The sequence below is a fragment of the Oncorhynchus gorbuscha genome, unplaced genomic scaffold (genome assembly GCF_021184085.1).
Source record: "Oncorhynchus gorbuscha isolate QuinsamMale2020 ecotype Even-year unplaced genomic scaffold, OgorEven_v1.0 Un_scaffold_5807, whole genome shotgun sequence".
Lineage (NCBI taxonomy): Eukaryota > Metazoa > Chordata > Actinopteri > Salmoniformes > Salmonidae > Oncorhynchus > Oncorhynchus gorbuscha.
The window spans coordinates 55-13,847 of NW_025749531.1; the positions used below are offsets into that span (position 1 = coordinate 55).

At 42.2% G+C, this 13,793-nt stretch overlaps 1 protein-coding gene across 1 annotated transcript; it reads right to left on the reverse strand.

The window, feature by feature from the left end:
- Window positions 1-417: 417 nt before the first annotated feature.
- LOC124029225 (tissue alpha-L-fucosidase-like) lies at window positions 418-4,943 on the reverse strand. Its single transcript, XM_046341006.1, has 4 exons — window positions 4,302-4,943; window positions 3,221-3,355; window positions 1,233-1,370; window positions 418-998 (listed from the first exon to the last, which is right to left on the reverse strand). The coding sequence occupies exons 1-4, from the start codon at window positions 4,661-4,663 to the stop codon at window positions 815-817; spliced, it is 819 nt and encodes a 272-aa protein (XP_046196962.1). The 5' UTR covers window positions 4,664-4,943; the 3' UTR covers window positions 418-814.
- Window positions 4,944-13,793: the final 8,850 nt, after the last annotated feature.

The window sequence follows — 13,793 nt, forward strand, 5'->3', positions numbered from 1 at the left end:
TCCCTATATAGTGCACTACTTTAGACCAGAGCCCTATTCCCTATATAGTGCACTACTTTGGACCAGAGCCCTATTCCCTATATAGTGGTACTACTTTAGACCAGAGCCCTATTCCCTATATAGTGCACTACTTTAGACCAGAGCCCTATTCCCTATATAGTGCACTACTTTAGACCAGAGCCCTATTCCCTATATAGTGGCACTACTTTAGACCAGAGCCCTATTCCCTATATAGTGCACTACTTTAGACCAGAGCCCTATTCCCTATATAGTGCACTACTTTAGACCAGAGCCCTATGGAACCCTGTTCCCTACATTTACATTTAAGTCATTTAGCAGACGCTCTTATCCAGAGCGACTTACATAGTGCACTACTTTAGACCAGAGCCCTATAATAGTGCACTGTGTAGGAGAATAGGGTTGCATATGGGACGCGACGACCTAGTCTGCACAGTTGGGTAGGAAGTCCTCACTTTAACGGGACTGTCGTTGTAGAGCCAGGCCAGGAATTCTGTTGAGTTCCATATAGGTCAGGTGACACAGTTCTATCTCCACCCCCTAACTGACATATAGGTCAGGTGACACAGTTCTATCTCCACCCCCTAACTGACATATAGGTCAGGTGACACAGTTCTATCTCCACCCCCTAACTAACATATAGGTCAGGTGACACAGTTCTATCTCCACCCCCTAACTAACATATAGGTCAGGTGACACACACAGTTCTAACTTCGTGTCATGACATCAGCTAGTACCTAGACAAAAACTGGTTAAAACAAATGTCAATCATTTGTCATATCCCTATTGGACCTGGTCAAAAGTGACACTTCAAAGTGAATAGGGTAGCATTTGGGACACCATCCATTTTGCATCTTCCCTCAGCCTCGCTCACCTTGACAGGACTGTCGTTGTAGAGCCAGGCCAGGAATTCTGTTGAGTTCCAGTAGGTGTCAGGAGCTTCCCAGTCCCCATCGGACCAGATCAGCTCTGGCTTGTAGCTGGACCACAGGAGAGACCGGGGGATGGGTGAAGGGGTATCTGAACAAAAGCTATGTTTGTGTCATATATGGTCATCTAAGCACAGCTATAAGACCTTCAGCCCTGTTTTACATATATATGTCAGAGATAGACTTACAACATAGTGTACTGTGCCCTCCATCTCAGCCATGATAATGTTTTTAATAAACATGTTTTTTTAGTATCCACAGTAGACCTATTCTGGCCTAAATTACCTTAGGACCATGTCATAAAGCTCAGGCAGCAGTTTTTTTAAGACAAAGTCCTGTGTTGTGAAGTTGTTTTTCTTGTCTGCCAGGTAGAGGGGGTTGAACCATTCATACAGGGAGTTATAGAGTCCATAGTGCAGCGACCTGTGAACAGACAAACACAAAAACCAACAGCTGATACTGGGACAGATAGAGAACTGTCAAGAGACAGCAGCTGATACTGGGACAGATAGGGAACTGTCAAGAGACAGCAGCTGATACTGGGACAGATAGGGAACTGTCAAGAGACAGCAGCTGATACTGGGACAGATAGGGAACTGTCAAGAGACAGCAGCTGATACTGGGACAGATAGGGAACTGTCAAGAGACAGCAGCTGATACTGGGACAGATCGGGAACTGTCAAGAGACAGCAGCTGATACTGGGACAGATCGGGAACTGTCAAGAGACAGCAGCTGATACTGGGACAGATAGGGAACTGTCGAGAGACAGCAGCTGATACTGGGACAGATAGAGAACTGTCAAGAGACAGCAGCTGATACTGGGACAGATAGAGAACTGTCAAGAGACAGCAGCTGATACTGGGACAGATAGGGAACTGTCAAGAGACAGCAGCTGATACTGGGACAGATAGGGAACTGTCAAGAGACAGCAGCTGACAGATAGAGAACTACCAAGAGACAGCAGCTGATACTGGGACAGATAGAGAACTGCCAAGAGACAGCAGCTGATACTGGGACAGATAGGGAACTGCCAAGAGACAACAGCTGATACTGGGACAGATAGGGAACTGCCAAGAGACAACAGCTGATACTGGGACAGATAGGGAACTGCCAAGAGACAACAGCTGATACTGGGACAGATAGGGAACTGCCAAGAGACAACAGCTGATACTGGGACAGATAGGGAATTGTCAAGAGACAGCAGCTGATACTGGGACAGATAGGGAACTGCCAAGAGACAGCAGCTGATACTGGGACAGATAGGGATAGGGAACTGCCAAGAGGCAGCAGCTGATACTGGGACAGATAGGGAACTGTCAAGAGACAACAGCTGATACTGGGACAGATAGGGAACTGTCAAGAGACAGCAGCTGATACTGGGACAGATAGGGAACTGCCAAGAGACAGCAGCTGATACTGGGACAGATAGGGAACTGTCAAGAGACAACAGCTGATACTGGGACAGATCGGGAACTGTCAAGAGACAACAGCTGATACTGGGACAGATAGGGATAGGGAACTGCCAAGAGGCAGCAGCTGATACTGGGACAGATAGGGAACTGTCAAGAGACAACAGCTGATACTGGGACAGATAGGGAACTGTCAAGAGACAGCAGCTGATACTGGGACAGATAGGGAACTGCCAAGAGACAGCAGCTGATACTGGGACAGATAGGGAACTGTCAAGAGACAACAGCTGATACTGGGACAGATAGAGAATTATCAAGAGACAACAGAGAACTACCTCTGCTGTCAGCTACAAGCCTGGACTTATTATAAATACCTATATAAAATACACCTATGACAAATAGAGATGTCATCCAATTCAATCCCTGCATCCAGTAGAATTTGTTTCAGCACATTACAGCTGACTCTCCCCATACAACAACTAGGACAGTACCACGCAAAACCGAACACAGACCGGTGTCTATAGACAGTTTCAACCCTTCTCTAGGTGCCTTAGCTAAGATTACAGCACGTCAGATCATTCAACGCCTGGATAGGTATTTTACGTATTAGCTAAGCACATCACTTTGTTACAGCAATCTGGTGCCCAACGGCACGGTCGATGACGTGGCATGCAACCATTGGTTGATGCATGCAAAGTCTGAGCAGGGGTTACACCCCCCAACCACCAGTATCCAATTAAAATGAGTTGAAAACATGCACAAAAACAACAACAACAAAAAACTGTCCTCAGATCAGCATCTATTGATAACTTCAATCCTTCTCTCTCTGTCGGTTTGTCAATCAGGTGCCTTGTTTATCCTACCTGTTGCGTACGGCCTCTGCCAGGTCTCCCACCAGGTCTCTGTGTGGTCCAGTGTCCACAGAGTTCCAGTTCCACGAGTAGGAAGAGGGCCAGGTAGTGAATCCTTCATGGTGCTTCGCTGTCAGAACCACATACCTGGAGATACATGGGACAGGTAAAGACTGGGAAAAGACCCGGAGCCTTTAAATTATAGGATGTAATACTGTCAGAACCACATACCTGGAGATACGTGGGACAGGTAAAGACTGGGGAAAGACCCGGAGCCTTTAAATTATAGGATGTAATACTGTCAGAACCACATACCTGGAGATACGTGGGACAGGTAAAGACTGGGGAAAGACCCGGAGCCTTTAAATTATAGGATGTAATACTGTCAGAACCACATACCTGGAGATACGTGGGACAGGTAAAGACTGGGGAAAGACCCGGAGCCTTTAAATTATAGGATGTAATACTGTCAGAACCACATACCTGGAGATACATGGGACAGGTAAAGACTGGGGAAAGACCCGGAGCCTTTAAATTATAGGATGTAATACTGTCAGAACCACATACCTGGAGATACGTGGGACAGGTAAAGACTGGGAAAAGACCCGGAGCCTTTAAATTATAGGCTGTAAATGTAACAGTATAACTTTAGACCGTCCCCTCGCCCATACCCGGGCGCGAACCAGGGACCCTCTGCACACATCAACAACAGTCACCCTCGAAGCATCGTTGCCCATCGCTCCACAAAAGCTGCGTCCCTTCGCAGAGCAAAGGGGGAACCACTACTTCAAGGTCTCAGAGCGAGTGACGTCACCGATTGAAAACGCTATTTAGCGTGCACCACCGCTAACTGAGATAGCCGTTTCACATCCGTTACATAATACTGTACTACAGCCTCTGTCAGACTGTGGTAGTGCACTTTCCCCATTTTAATTATTATTATTATGATTAGATTTATAAAAAGATTGAACCTTTATGTAACTTGGCAGTGTTCCTGGGTCAATACCTACTTCCGTTTTTAAATCAGTACAGCTTGTTGTTGCCTATTGGTATAAAACAAAGATATTAGGTATACAAACTGAATAAGACTTACTTTGCACCGGAAGCCTCGAATATGTCAGCCCAGTCATCCGGGTCAAAGAACTGGGCATGGAACTGGGGCGCGAAATCTGGATAGCTGAACCCGGGCGGGTAGTTATGCAGCATGTATGTAACACACTTTGGATCAGGTGGGTTTTGGCCTTGCCAATGCCACCAGAACCACTCGCTCTCGAACCCGGGGACTGAGAACACCCCCCAGTGGACGAAAATCCCGAACTTGGCTTCATCGTACCACGTAGGAAGCGGTCTTGCGTCCAAACTCTCCCAGTTCGCTTGGTATCGCGTCCCGCTTGCTGGTATTGCTATCAGCAACGCGACGAACACGTGACATACCCAGTTTGCTTCAGCAAACATCACTGTTCAAAAAAAAGGAGGCTTTATCAATGTGAAGGTTGCAATGTTAATAGAATAATCATACGTAAGTAGTTGTTCTATGAGTTTATTCCGGGCGAAACGGGACGGCGCGGTCTTTCTGCTGCGTCTACACGCGGTGATATCAAGAATCAAACTAACCCGCAACGTTTTATATCGGTTCACAGGCATAATCTACTGTAAAACATTATGAGGAAACTACCATTTCGTTATGTGCAGTAAATGTAGATCATACTGGTCTGTAAACTATCACATGACTGTGGTCATATGACTTGTGTTGAAAGCTGTTCCGGGTGGAGCTTTAAGAAAAGCGATTTAACATCTCCATCATTTCCCTGTCTTGTCACCGCGCTGTGAACCGCGGCACATTGACGCATGTGATTGGTCGGATTATGTGAGGGAGCCAGGGATTGGATGCATGTTTTAAAGAACCTCCCCTCAGGACTGTGCTCCTCTGAGTTTATAAAACGTTATAAAGAGCTGGACCGACTTGCCTAGTTAAAGAAACATCCAATCAAACATGTTTAAGTAACACTCCCTGCACTTTCCACTTGAGAACATGTATCAATCACTGCTTCCAACATTACTACTTATGTCTTTTTGTTCATTGGCCCGTCTCCCCATCTCATTTAATTACCGTCTGAAAGAAGTGTCAAACCCCCTAAAAAAAAAGTTAAAAAAAAAAATCATAGCTTCAATGTCACCCCCCTCCCCCCCCCCCCCCGAAACCTCAAAGTTCAAAGTCGTAGCTTTTTTGTGTGTGTTCATTTAATGTTCAAAGCATCCTGTATACACCTGACCTCCTGGCGTCCTGGTCCTTCTGTAGCTCAGTTGGTAGAGCATGGCGCTTGTAACGCCAGGGTAGTGGGTTCGATCCCCAGGACCACCCATACGTAGAATGTATGCACACATGACTGTAAGTCGCTTTGGATAAAAGCGTCTGCTAAATGGCATATAATAAAGATTAAAAAACAAAAAAACTAGGTGTTATTTTAGATTCTGAACTGAATTTTTTGAATCACACATTAGGAATGTGACCGAAAATAGCTTTCTACCACCTGAGGAACATTGCCAAGCTGCGGCCGTTTCTCTCTCAGGCTGATACAGAGAGACTCATTCGTGCATTTATTACAAGCAGGCTTGACTACTGTGATGCTCTTCTGTCTGGTCTAATCAAGAAAGCTATTGGTCAACTACAAAACATACAGAATGCTGCAGGGTACTGACCAAGACCAAACAGAGAACACATTACACTGGTTTTAAGGTCTCTGTACTTATTATTATTATTATTATTATACATTTGACCTCCTGTATACACCTGACCTCCCGTATACACCTGACCTCCCGTATACACCTTACTTACATTATAATCCTCTGAGGTTTTGGGTGCTGCGAGGTAGAACAGTAGTTTGGAAGGCCATTCCAGCACTATGGCATAGACCGTGTTGTTCTTCGAGGTGTACCTATGGAAGGACATGTGGTGGTTCTAGACCATTTCAACTGGGGGGCAAGCTGGGGCCGGTTACATTAGACGCTATTGTTGTCATATTGTTTATACTGTTGTGTTCCGCCTAAAGCCGTCCCTCTAGAACATGTGTGGGTTAAATTTGTGTTCCGCGTTGACATTGTCTAATAACGGATGTAAAAAAAAAAGAACGATAGCAAAAATTAGTAATGTAAAAATGATTTCATACTCCACATTTAGGGGGCAACAAGGGGGTCCAAAATTGTTGTCAAAGGGGCACTGCCCCCCCAGAATCGCTAGTGAGGATATATACAGTCATATGACTTGTTTTAAGATTTAGGATGACAGTTCTCCACTAGATGGCAGTAAAAGCCCAGTCTGTAGGAACTCAAGATATGACAATGAAGAAGAAACTTGACTTTGTTTTATTTTACCTTTACTTAACTTGGCAAGTCAGTAAAGAACAAATTCTTATTTTCAATGACGGCCTAGGAACAGTGAGTTTAACTGCCTGTTCAGGGGCAGAACGACAGATTTGTACCTTGTCAGCTCAGGGATTTGAACTTGCAACCTTTCGGTTACGCTCTAACCACTAGGCTACCCTGCCGCCTCACACCAGTCGAAGTTGGATCAATTATTTCATGTGTCAAGTTAAGAAATCAAAGTTTTAGTTCCCAGGTCATTTTTCATCCATAATCCAAATATAGGCTGTTTTAGGTGCACTATTTCTACAGCCTTCTCATCAGACAGATAACGATTATAACCATCTGAAATGTTATCATGCCTCAGGACATTACTGCATTTCAGTCTGGTCCCATCACCCTCCATTATAACCAGTCTGGTCCAATCACCCTCCATTATAACCAGTCTGGTCCCATCACCCTCCATTATAACCAGTCTGGTCCAATCACCCTCCATTATAACCAGTCTGGTCCCATCACCCTTCATCGTTGCCTCCAACCAGATTGTATTGTATTGTCTCCTACCAGACTGTATTGTATTGTATTGCCTCCTATCAGACTGTATTGTATTGCCTCCTACCAGACTGTATTGTATTGTATTGTCCTCCTACCAGACTGTATCACCAGACTGTATTGTATGTGTATTGTATTGCCTCCTACCAGACTGTATTGTATTGTCTCCTACCAGACTGTATTGTATTGCCTCCTACCAGACTGTATGTATTGTATTGTCTCCTACCAGACTGTATTGTATTGTTGCCTCCAACCAGACTGTATTATTGTATTGTCTTGTATTGCCTCCTACCAGACTGTATTGTATTGTCTCCTACCAGACTGTATTGTATTGTATTGTCTCCTACCAGACTGTATTGTATTGTATTGTCTCCTACCAGACTGTATTGTATTGTATTGTATTGTATTGTTGCCTCCTCCAGACTACCAGACTGTATTGTCCTATGTGTATTGCCTCTGTATTGTATTGTATTGCTACCAGACTGTATTGTATTGTATTGTATTGCCTCCTACCAGACTGTATTGTATTGCCTCCTACCAGACTGTATTGTATTGCCTCCTACCAGACTGTATTGTATTGTCTCCTACCAGACTGTATTGTATTGCCTCCTACCAGACTGTATTGTATTGTTTCCTACCAGACTGTATTGTATTGTCTCCTACCAGACTGTATTGTATTGTCTCCTACCAGACTGTATTGTATTGTATTGTCTCCTACCAGACTGTATTGTATTGTATTGTCTCCTACCAGACTGTATTGTATTGTATTGTCTCCTACCAGACTGTATTGTATTGTATTGTATTGCTCCTACCAGACTGTATTGTATTGTATTGCCTCCTATCAGATTGTGTATTGCCTCCTACCAGACTGTATTGTATTGTATTGTCTCCTACCAGACTGTATTGTATTGCCTCCTACCAGACTGTATTGTATTGTATCCTACCAGACTGTATTGTATTGTCTCCTACCAGACTGTATTGTATTGTATTGTCTCCTACCAGACTTGTCTCCTACCAGACTGTATTGTATTGTATTGTCTCCTACCAGACTGTATTGTATTGTATTGTCTCCTACCAGACTGTATTGTATTGCCTCCTACCAGACTGTATTGTATTGTCTCCTACCAGACTGTATTGTATTGTCTCCTACCAGACTGTATTGTATCCTACCAGACTGTATTGTCTCCTACCAGACTGTATTGTATTGTATTGTCTCCTACCAGACTGTATTGTATTGTATTGCCTCCTACCAGACTGTATTGTATTGTATTGCCTCCTACCAGACTGTATTGTATTGTATTGCCTCCTACCAGACTGTATTGTATTGTCTCCTACCAGACTGTATTGTATTGCCTCCTACCAGACTGTATTGTATTGCCTCCTACCAGACTGTATTGTATTGCCTCCTACCAGACTGTATTGTATTGCCTCCTACCAGACTGTATTGTATTGTATTGTCTCCTACCAGACTGTATTGTATTGTATTGTATTGTCTCCTACCAGACTGTATTGTATTGTATTGTATTGTCTACTACCAGACTGTATTGTATTGTCTCCTACCAGACTGTATTGTATTGTATTGTATTGCCTCCTACCAGTCTGTATTGTATTGTATTGTCTCCTACCAGACTGTATTGTATTGTCTCCTACCAGACTGTATTGTATTGTATTGCCTCCTACCAGACTGTATTGTATTGTATTGTATTTGTATTGTATTGCCTCCTACCAGACTGTATTGTATTGCCTCCTACCAGACTGTATTGTATTGTCTCCTACCAGACTGTATTGTATTGCCTCCTACCAGACTGTATTGTATTGTATTGTCTCCTACCAGACTGTATTGTATTGTCTCCTACCAGACTTGTCTCCTACCAGACTGTATTGTATTGTATTGCTCCTACCAGACTGTATTGTATTGTCTCCTACCAGACTGTATTGTATTGTATTGTCTCCTACCAGACTGTATTGTATTGTATTGTATTGTATTGTATTGCCTCCTACCAGACTGTATTGTATTGCCTCCTACCAGACTGTATTGTATTGTATTGTCTCCTACCAGACTGTATTGTATTGTATTGTCTCCTACCAGACTGTATTGTATTGCCTCCTACCAGACTGTATTGTATTGTCTCCTACCAGACTGTATTGTATTGTATTGTATTGTATTGTATTGTATTGTATTGTATTGTATTGTATTGCCTCCTACCAGACTGTATTGTATTGTCTCCTACCAGACTGTATTGTATTGTATCCTACCAGACTGTATTGTATTGTATTGCCTCCTACCAGACTGTATTGTATTGTCTCCTACCAGACTGTATTGTATTGTCTCCTACCAGACTGTATTGTATTGTATTGCCTCCTACCAGACTGTATTGTATTGTCTCCTGCTGTATTGTATTGTATTGTCTCCTACCAGACTGTATAGTATTGTATTGTCTCCTACCAGACTGTATTGTATTGTCTCCTACCAGACTGTATTGTATTGTATTGTCTCCTACCAGACTGTATTGTATTGTCTCCTACCAGACTGTATTGTATTGCCTCCTACCAGACTGTATTGTATTGCCTCCTACCAGACTGTATTGTATTGTATTGCCTCCTATCAGACTGTATTGTATTGTATTGCCTCCTACCAGACTGTATAGTATTGTATTGTCTCCTACCAGACTATATTGTATTGTCTCCTACCAGACTGTATTGTATTGTATTGTATTGCCTCCTACCAGTCTGTATTGTATTGTATTGTCCTACCAGACTGTATTGTATTGTCTCCTACCAGACTGTATTGTATTGTATTGTCTCCTACCAGACTGTATTGTATTGTATTGTCTCCTACCAGACTGTATTGTATTGTCTCCTACCAGACTGTATTGTATTGTCTCCTACCAGACTGTATTGTATTGTATTGCCTCCTACCAGACTGTATTGTATTGCCTCCTACCAGACTGTATTGTATTGCCTCCTACCAGACTGTATTGTATTGTCTCCTACCAGACTGTATTGTATTGTCTCCTACCAGACTGTATTGTATTGTATTGTCTCCTACCAGACTATATTGTATTGTCTCCTACCAGACTGTATTGTATTGTATTGTCTCCTACCAGACTGTATTGTATTCTATTGTCTCCTACCAGACTGTATTGTATTGTATTGTCTCCTACCAGACTATATTGTATTGTCTCCTACCAGTCTGTATTGTATTGTCTCCTACCAGACTGTATTGTATTGTCTCCTACCAGACTGTATTGTATTGTATTGCCTCCTACCAGACTGTATTGTATTGTCTACTACCAGACTGTATTGTATTCTATTGTCTCCTACCAGACTGTATTGTATTGTATTGTCTCCTACCAGACTGTATTGTATTGTCTCCTACCAGACTGTATTGTATTGCCTCCTACCAGACTGTATTGTATTGTATTGTCTCCTACCAGACTGTATTGTATTGTATTGCCTCCTACCAGACTGTATTGTATTGTATTGCCTCCTACCAGACTGTATTGTATTGTATTGCCTCCTACCAGACTGTATTGTATTGTCTCCTACCAGACTGTATTGTATTGTATTGTCTCCTACCAGACTGTATAGTATTGTATTGTCTCCTACCAGACTATATTGTATTGTCTCCTACCAGACTGTATTGTATTGTATTGTATTGTCTCCTACCAGACTGTATTGTATTGTCTCCTACCAGACTGTATTGTATTGCCTCCTACCAGACTGTATTGTATTGCCTCCTACCAGACTGTATTGTATTGTATTGCCTCCTATCAGACTGTATTGTATTGTATTGCCTCCTACCAGACTGTATAGTATTGTATTGTCTCCTACCAGACTATATTGTATTGTCTCCTACCAGACTGTATTGTATTGTATTGTATTGCCTCCTACCAGTCTGTATTGTATTGTATTGTCTCCTACCAGACTGTATTGTATTGTCTCCTACCAGACTGTATTGTATTGTATTGTCTCCTACCAGACTGTATTGTATTGTATTGTCTCCTACCAGACTGTATTGTATTGTCTCCTACCAGACTGTATTGTATTGTCTCCTACCAGACTGTATTGTATTGTATTGCCAGACTGTATTGTATTGCCTCCTACCAGACTGTATTGTATTGTATTGCCTCCTACCAGACTGTATTGTATTGTCTCCTACCAGACTGTATTGTATTGTATTGTCTCCTACCAGACTATATTGTATTGTCTCCTACCAGACTGTATTGTATTGTATTGTCTCCTACCAGACTGTATTGTATTCTATTGTCTCCTACCAGACTGTATTGTATTGTATTGTCTCCTACCAGACTATATTGTATTGTCTCCTACCAGTCTGTATTGTATTGTCTCCTACCAGACTGTATTGTATTGTATTGCCTCCTACCAGACTGTATTGTATTGTCTACTACCAGACTGTATTGTATTCTATTGTCTCCTACCAGACTGTATTGTATTGTATTGTCTCCTACCAGACTGTATTGTATTGTCTCCTACCAGACTGTATTGTATTGCCTCCTACCAGACTGTATTGTATTGTATTGCCTCCTATCAGACTGTATTGTATTGTATTGTCTCCTACCAGACTGTATTGTATTGCCTCCTACCAGACTGTATTGTATTGTATTGCCTCCTATCAGACTGTATTGTATTGTATTGCCTCCTACCAGACTGTATAGTATTGTCTCCTACCAGACTGTATTGTATTGCCTCCTACCAGTCTGTATTGTATTGTATTGTCTCCTACCAGACTGTATTGTATTGTCTCCTACCAGACTGTATTGTATTGTATTGCCTCCTACCAGACTGTATTGTATTGTCTCCTACCAGACTGTATTGTATTGTATTGTCTCCTACCAGACTGTATTGTATTGCCTCCTACCAGACTGTATTGTATTGTCTCCTACCAGACTGTATTGTATTGTATTGTATTGCCTCCTACCAGACTGGATTGTATTGTCTCCTACCAGACTGTATTGTATTGCCTCCTACCAGACTGTATTGTATTGCCTCCTACCAGTCTGTATTGTATTGTATTGTATTGTCTCCAACCAGACTGTATTGTATTGTATTGTCTCCTACCAGACTGTATTGTATTGTATTGTATTGCCTCCTACCAGACTGTATTGTATTGTATTGTCTCCTACCAGACTGTATTGTATTGCCTCCTACCAGACTGTATTGTATTGTCTCCTACCAGACTGTATTGTATTGCCTCCTACCAGACTGTATTGTATTGCCTCCTACCAGACTGTATTGTATTGCCTCCTACCAGACTGTATTGTATTGTCTCCTACCAGACTGTATTGTATTGTATTGCCTCCTACCAGACTGTATTGTATTGCCTCCTACCAGACTGTATTGTATTGCCTCCTACCAGACTGTATTGTATTGCCTCCTACCAGACTGTATTGTATTGCCTCCTACCAGACTGTATTGTATTGCCTCCTACCAGACTGTATTGTATTGCCTCCTACCAGACTGTATTGTATTGCCTCCTACCAGTCTGTATTGTATTGTATTGTCTCCAACCAGACTGTATTGTATTGTATTGTATTGCCTCCTACCAGTCTGTATTGTATTGTATTGTATTGTCTACTACCAGACTGTATTGTATTGTCTCCTACCAGACTGTATTGTATTGTATTGTATTGCCTCCTACCAGTCTGTATTGTATTGTATTGTATTGTCTCCTACCAGTCTGTATTGTATTGTCTCCTACCAGTCTGTATTGTATTGCCTCCTACCAGACTGTATTGTATTGTATTGCCTCCTACCAGACTGTATTGTATTGTCTCCTACCAGACTGTATTGTATTGCCTCCTACCAGACTGTATTGTATTGTCTCCTACCAGACTGTATTGTATTGCCTCCTACCAGACTGTATTGTATTGTCTCCTACCAGACTGTATTGTATTGTATTGCCTCCTACCAGACTGTATTGTATTGTCTCCTACCAGACTGTATTGTATTGCCTCCTACCAGACTGTATTGTATTGTATTGTATTGTATTGTATTACCTCCTACCAGACTGTATTGTATTGCCTCCTACCAGGCTGTATTGTATTGTCTCCTACCAGACTGTATTGTATTGTCTCCTACCAGACTGTATTGTATTGTATTGTATTGTATTGTATTACCTCCTACCAGACTGTATTGTATTGCCTCCTACCAGACTGTATTGTATTGTATTGCCTCCTACCAGACTGTATTGTATTGTATTGTATTGTATTGTATTGTCTCCTACCAGACTGTATTGTATTGTCTCCTACCAGACTATATTGTATTGTATTGTATTGTATTGTATTGTATTGTATTGCCTCCTACCAGACTGTATTGTATTGTATTGTCTCCTACCAGACTGTATTGTATTGCCTCCTACCAGACTGTATTGTATTGTATTGCCTCCTACCAGACTGTATTGTATTGTCTCCTACCAGACTGTATTGTATTGTCTCCTACCAGACTGTATTGTATTGTATTGCCTCCTACCAGACTGTATTGTATTGCCTCCTACCAGACTGTATTGTATTGTATTGCCTCCTACCAGACTGTATTGTATTGCCTCCTACCAGACTGTATTGTATTGCTTCCTACCAGACTGTATTGTATTGCCTCCTACCAGACTGTATTGTATTGCCTCCTACCAGACTGTATTGTATTGCCTCCTACC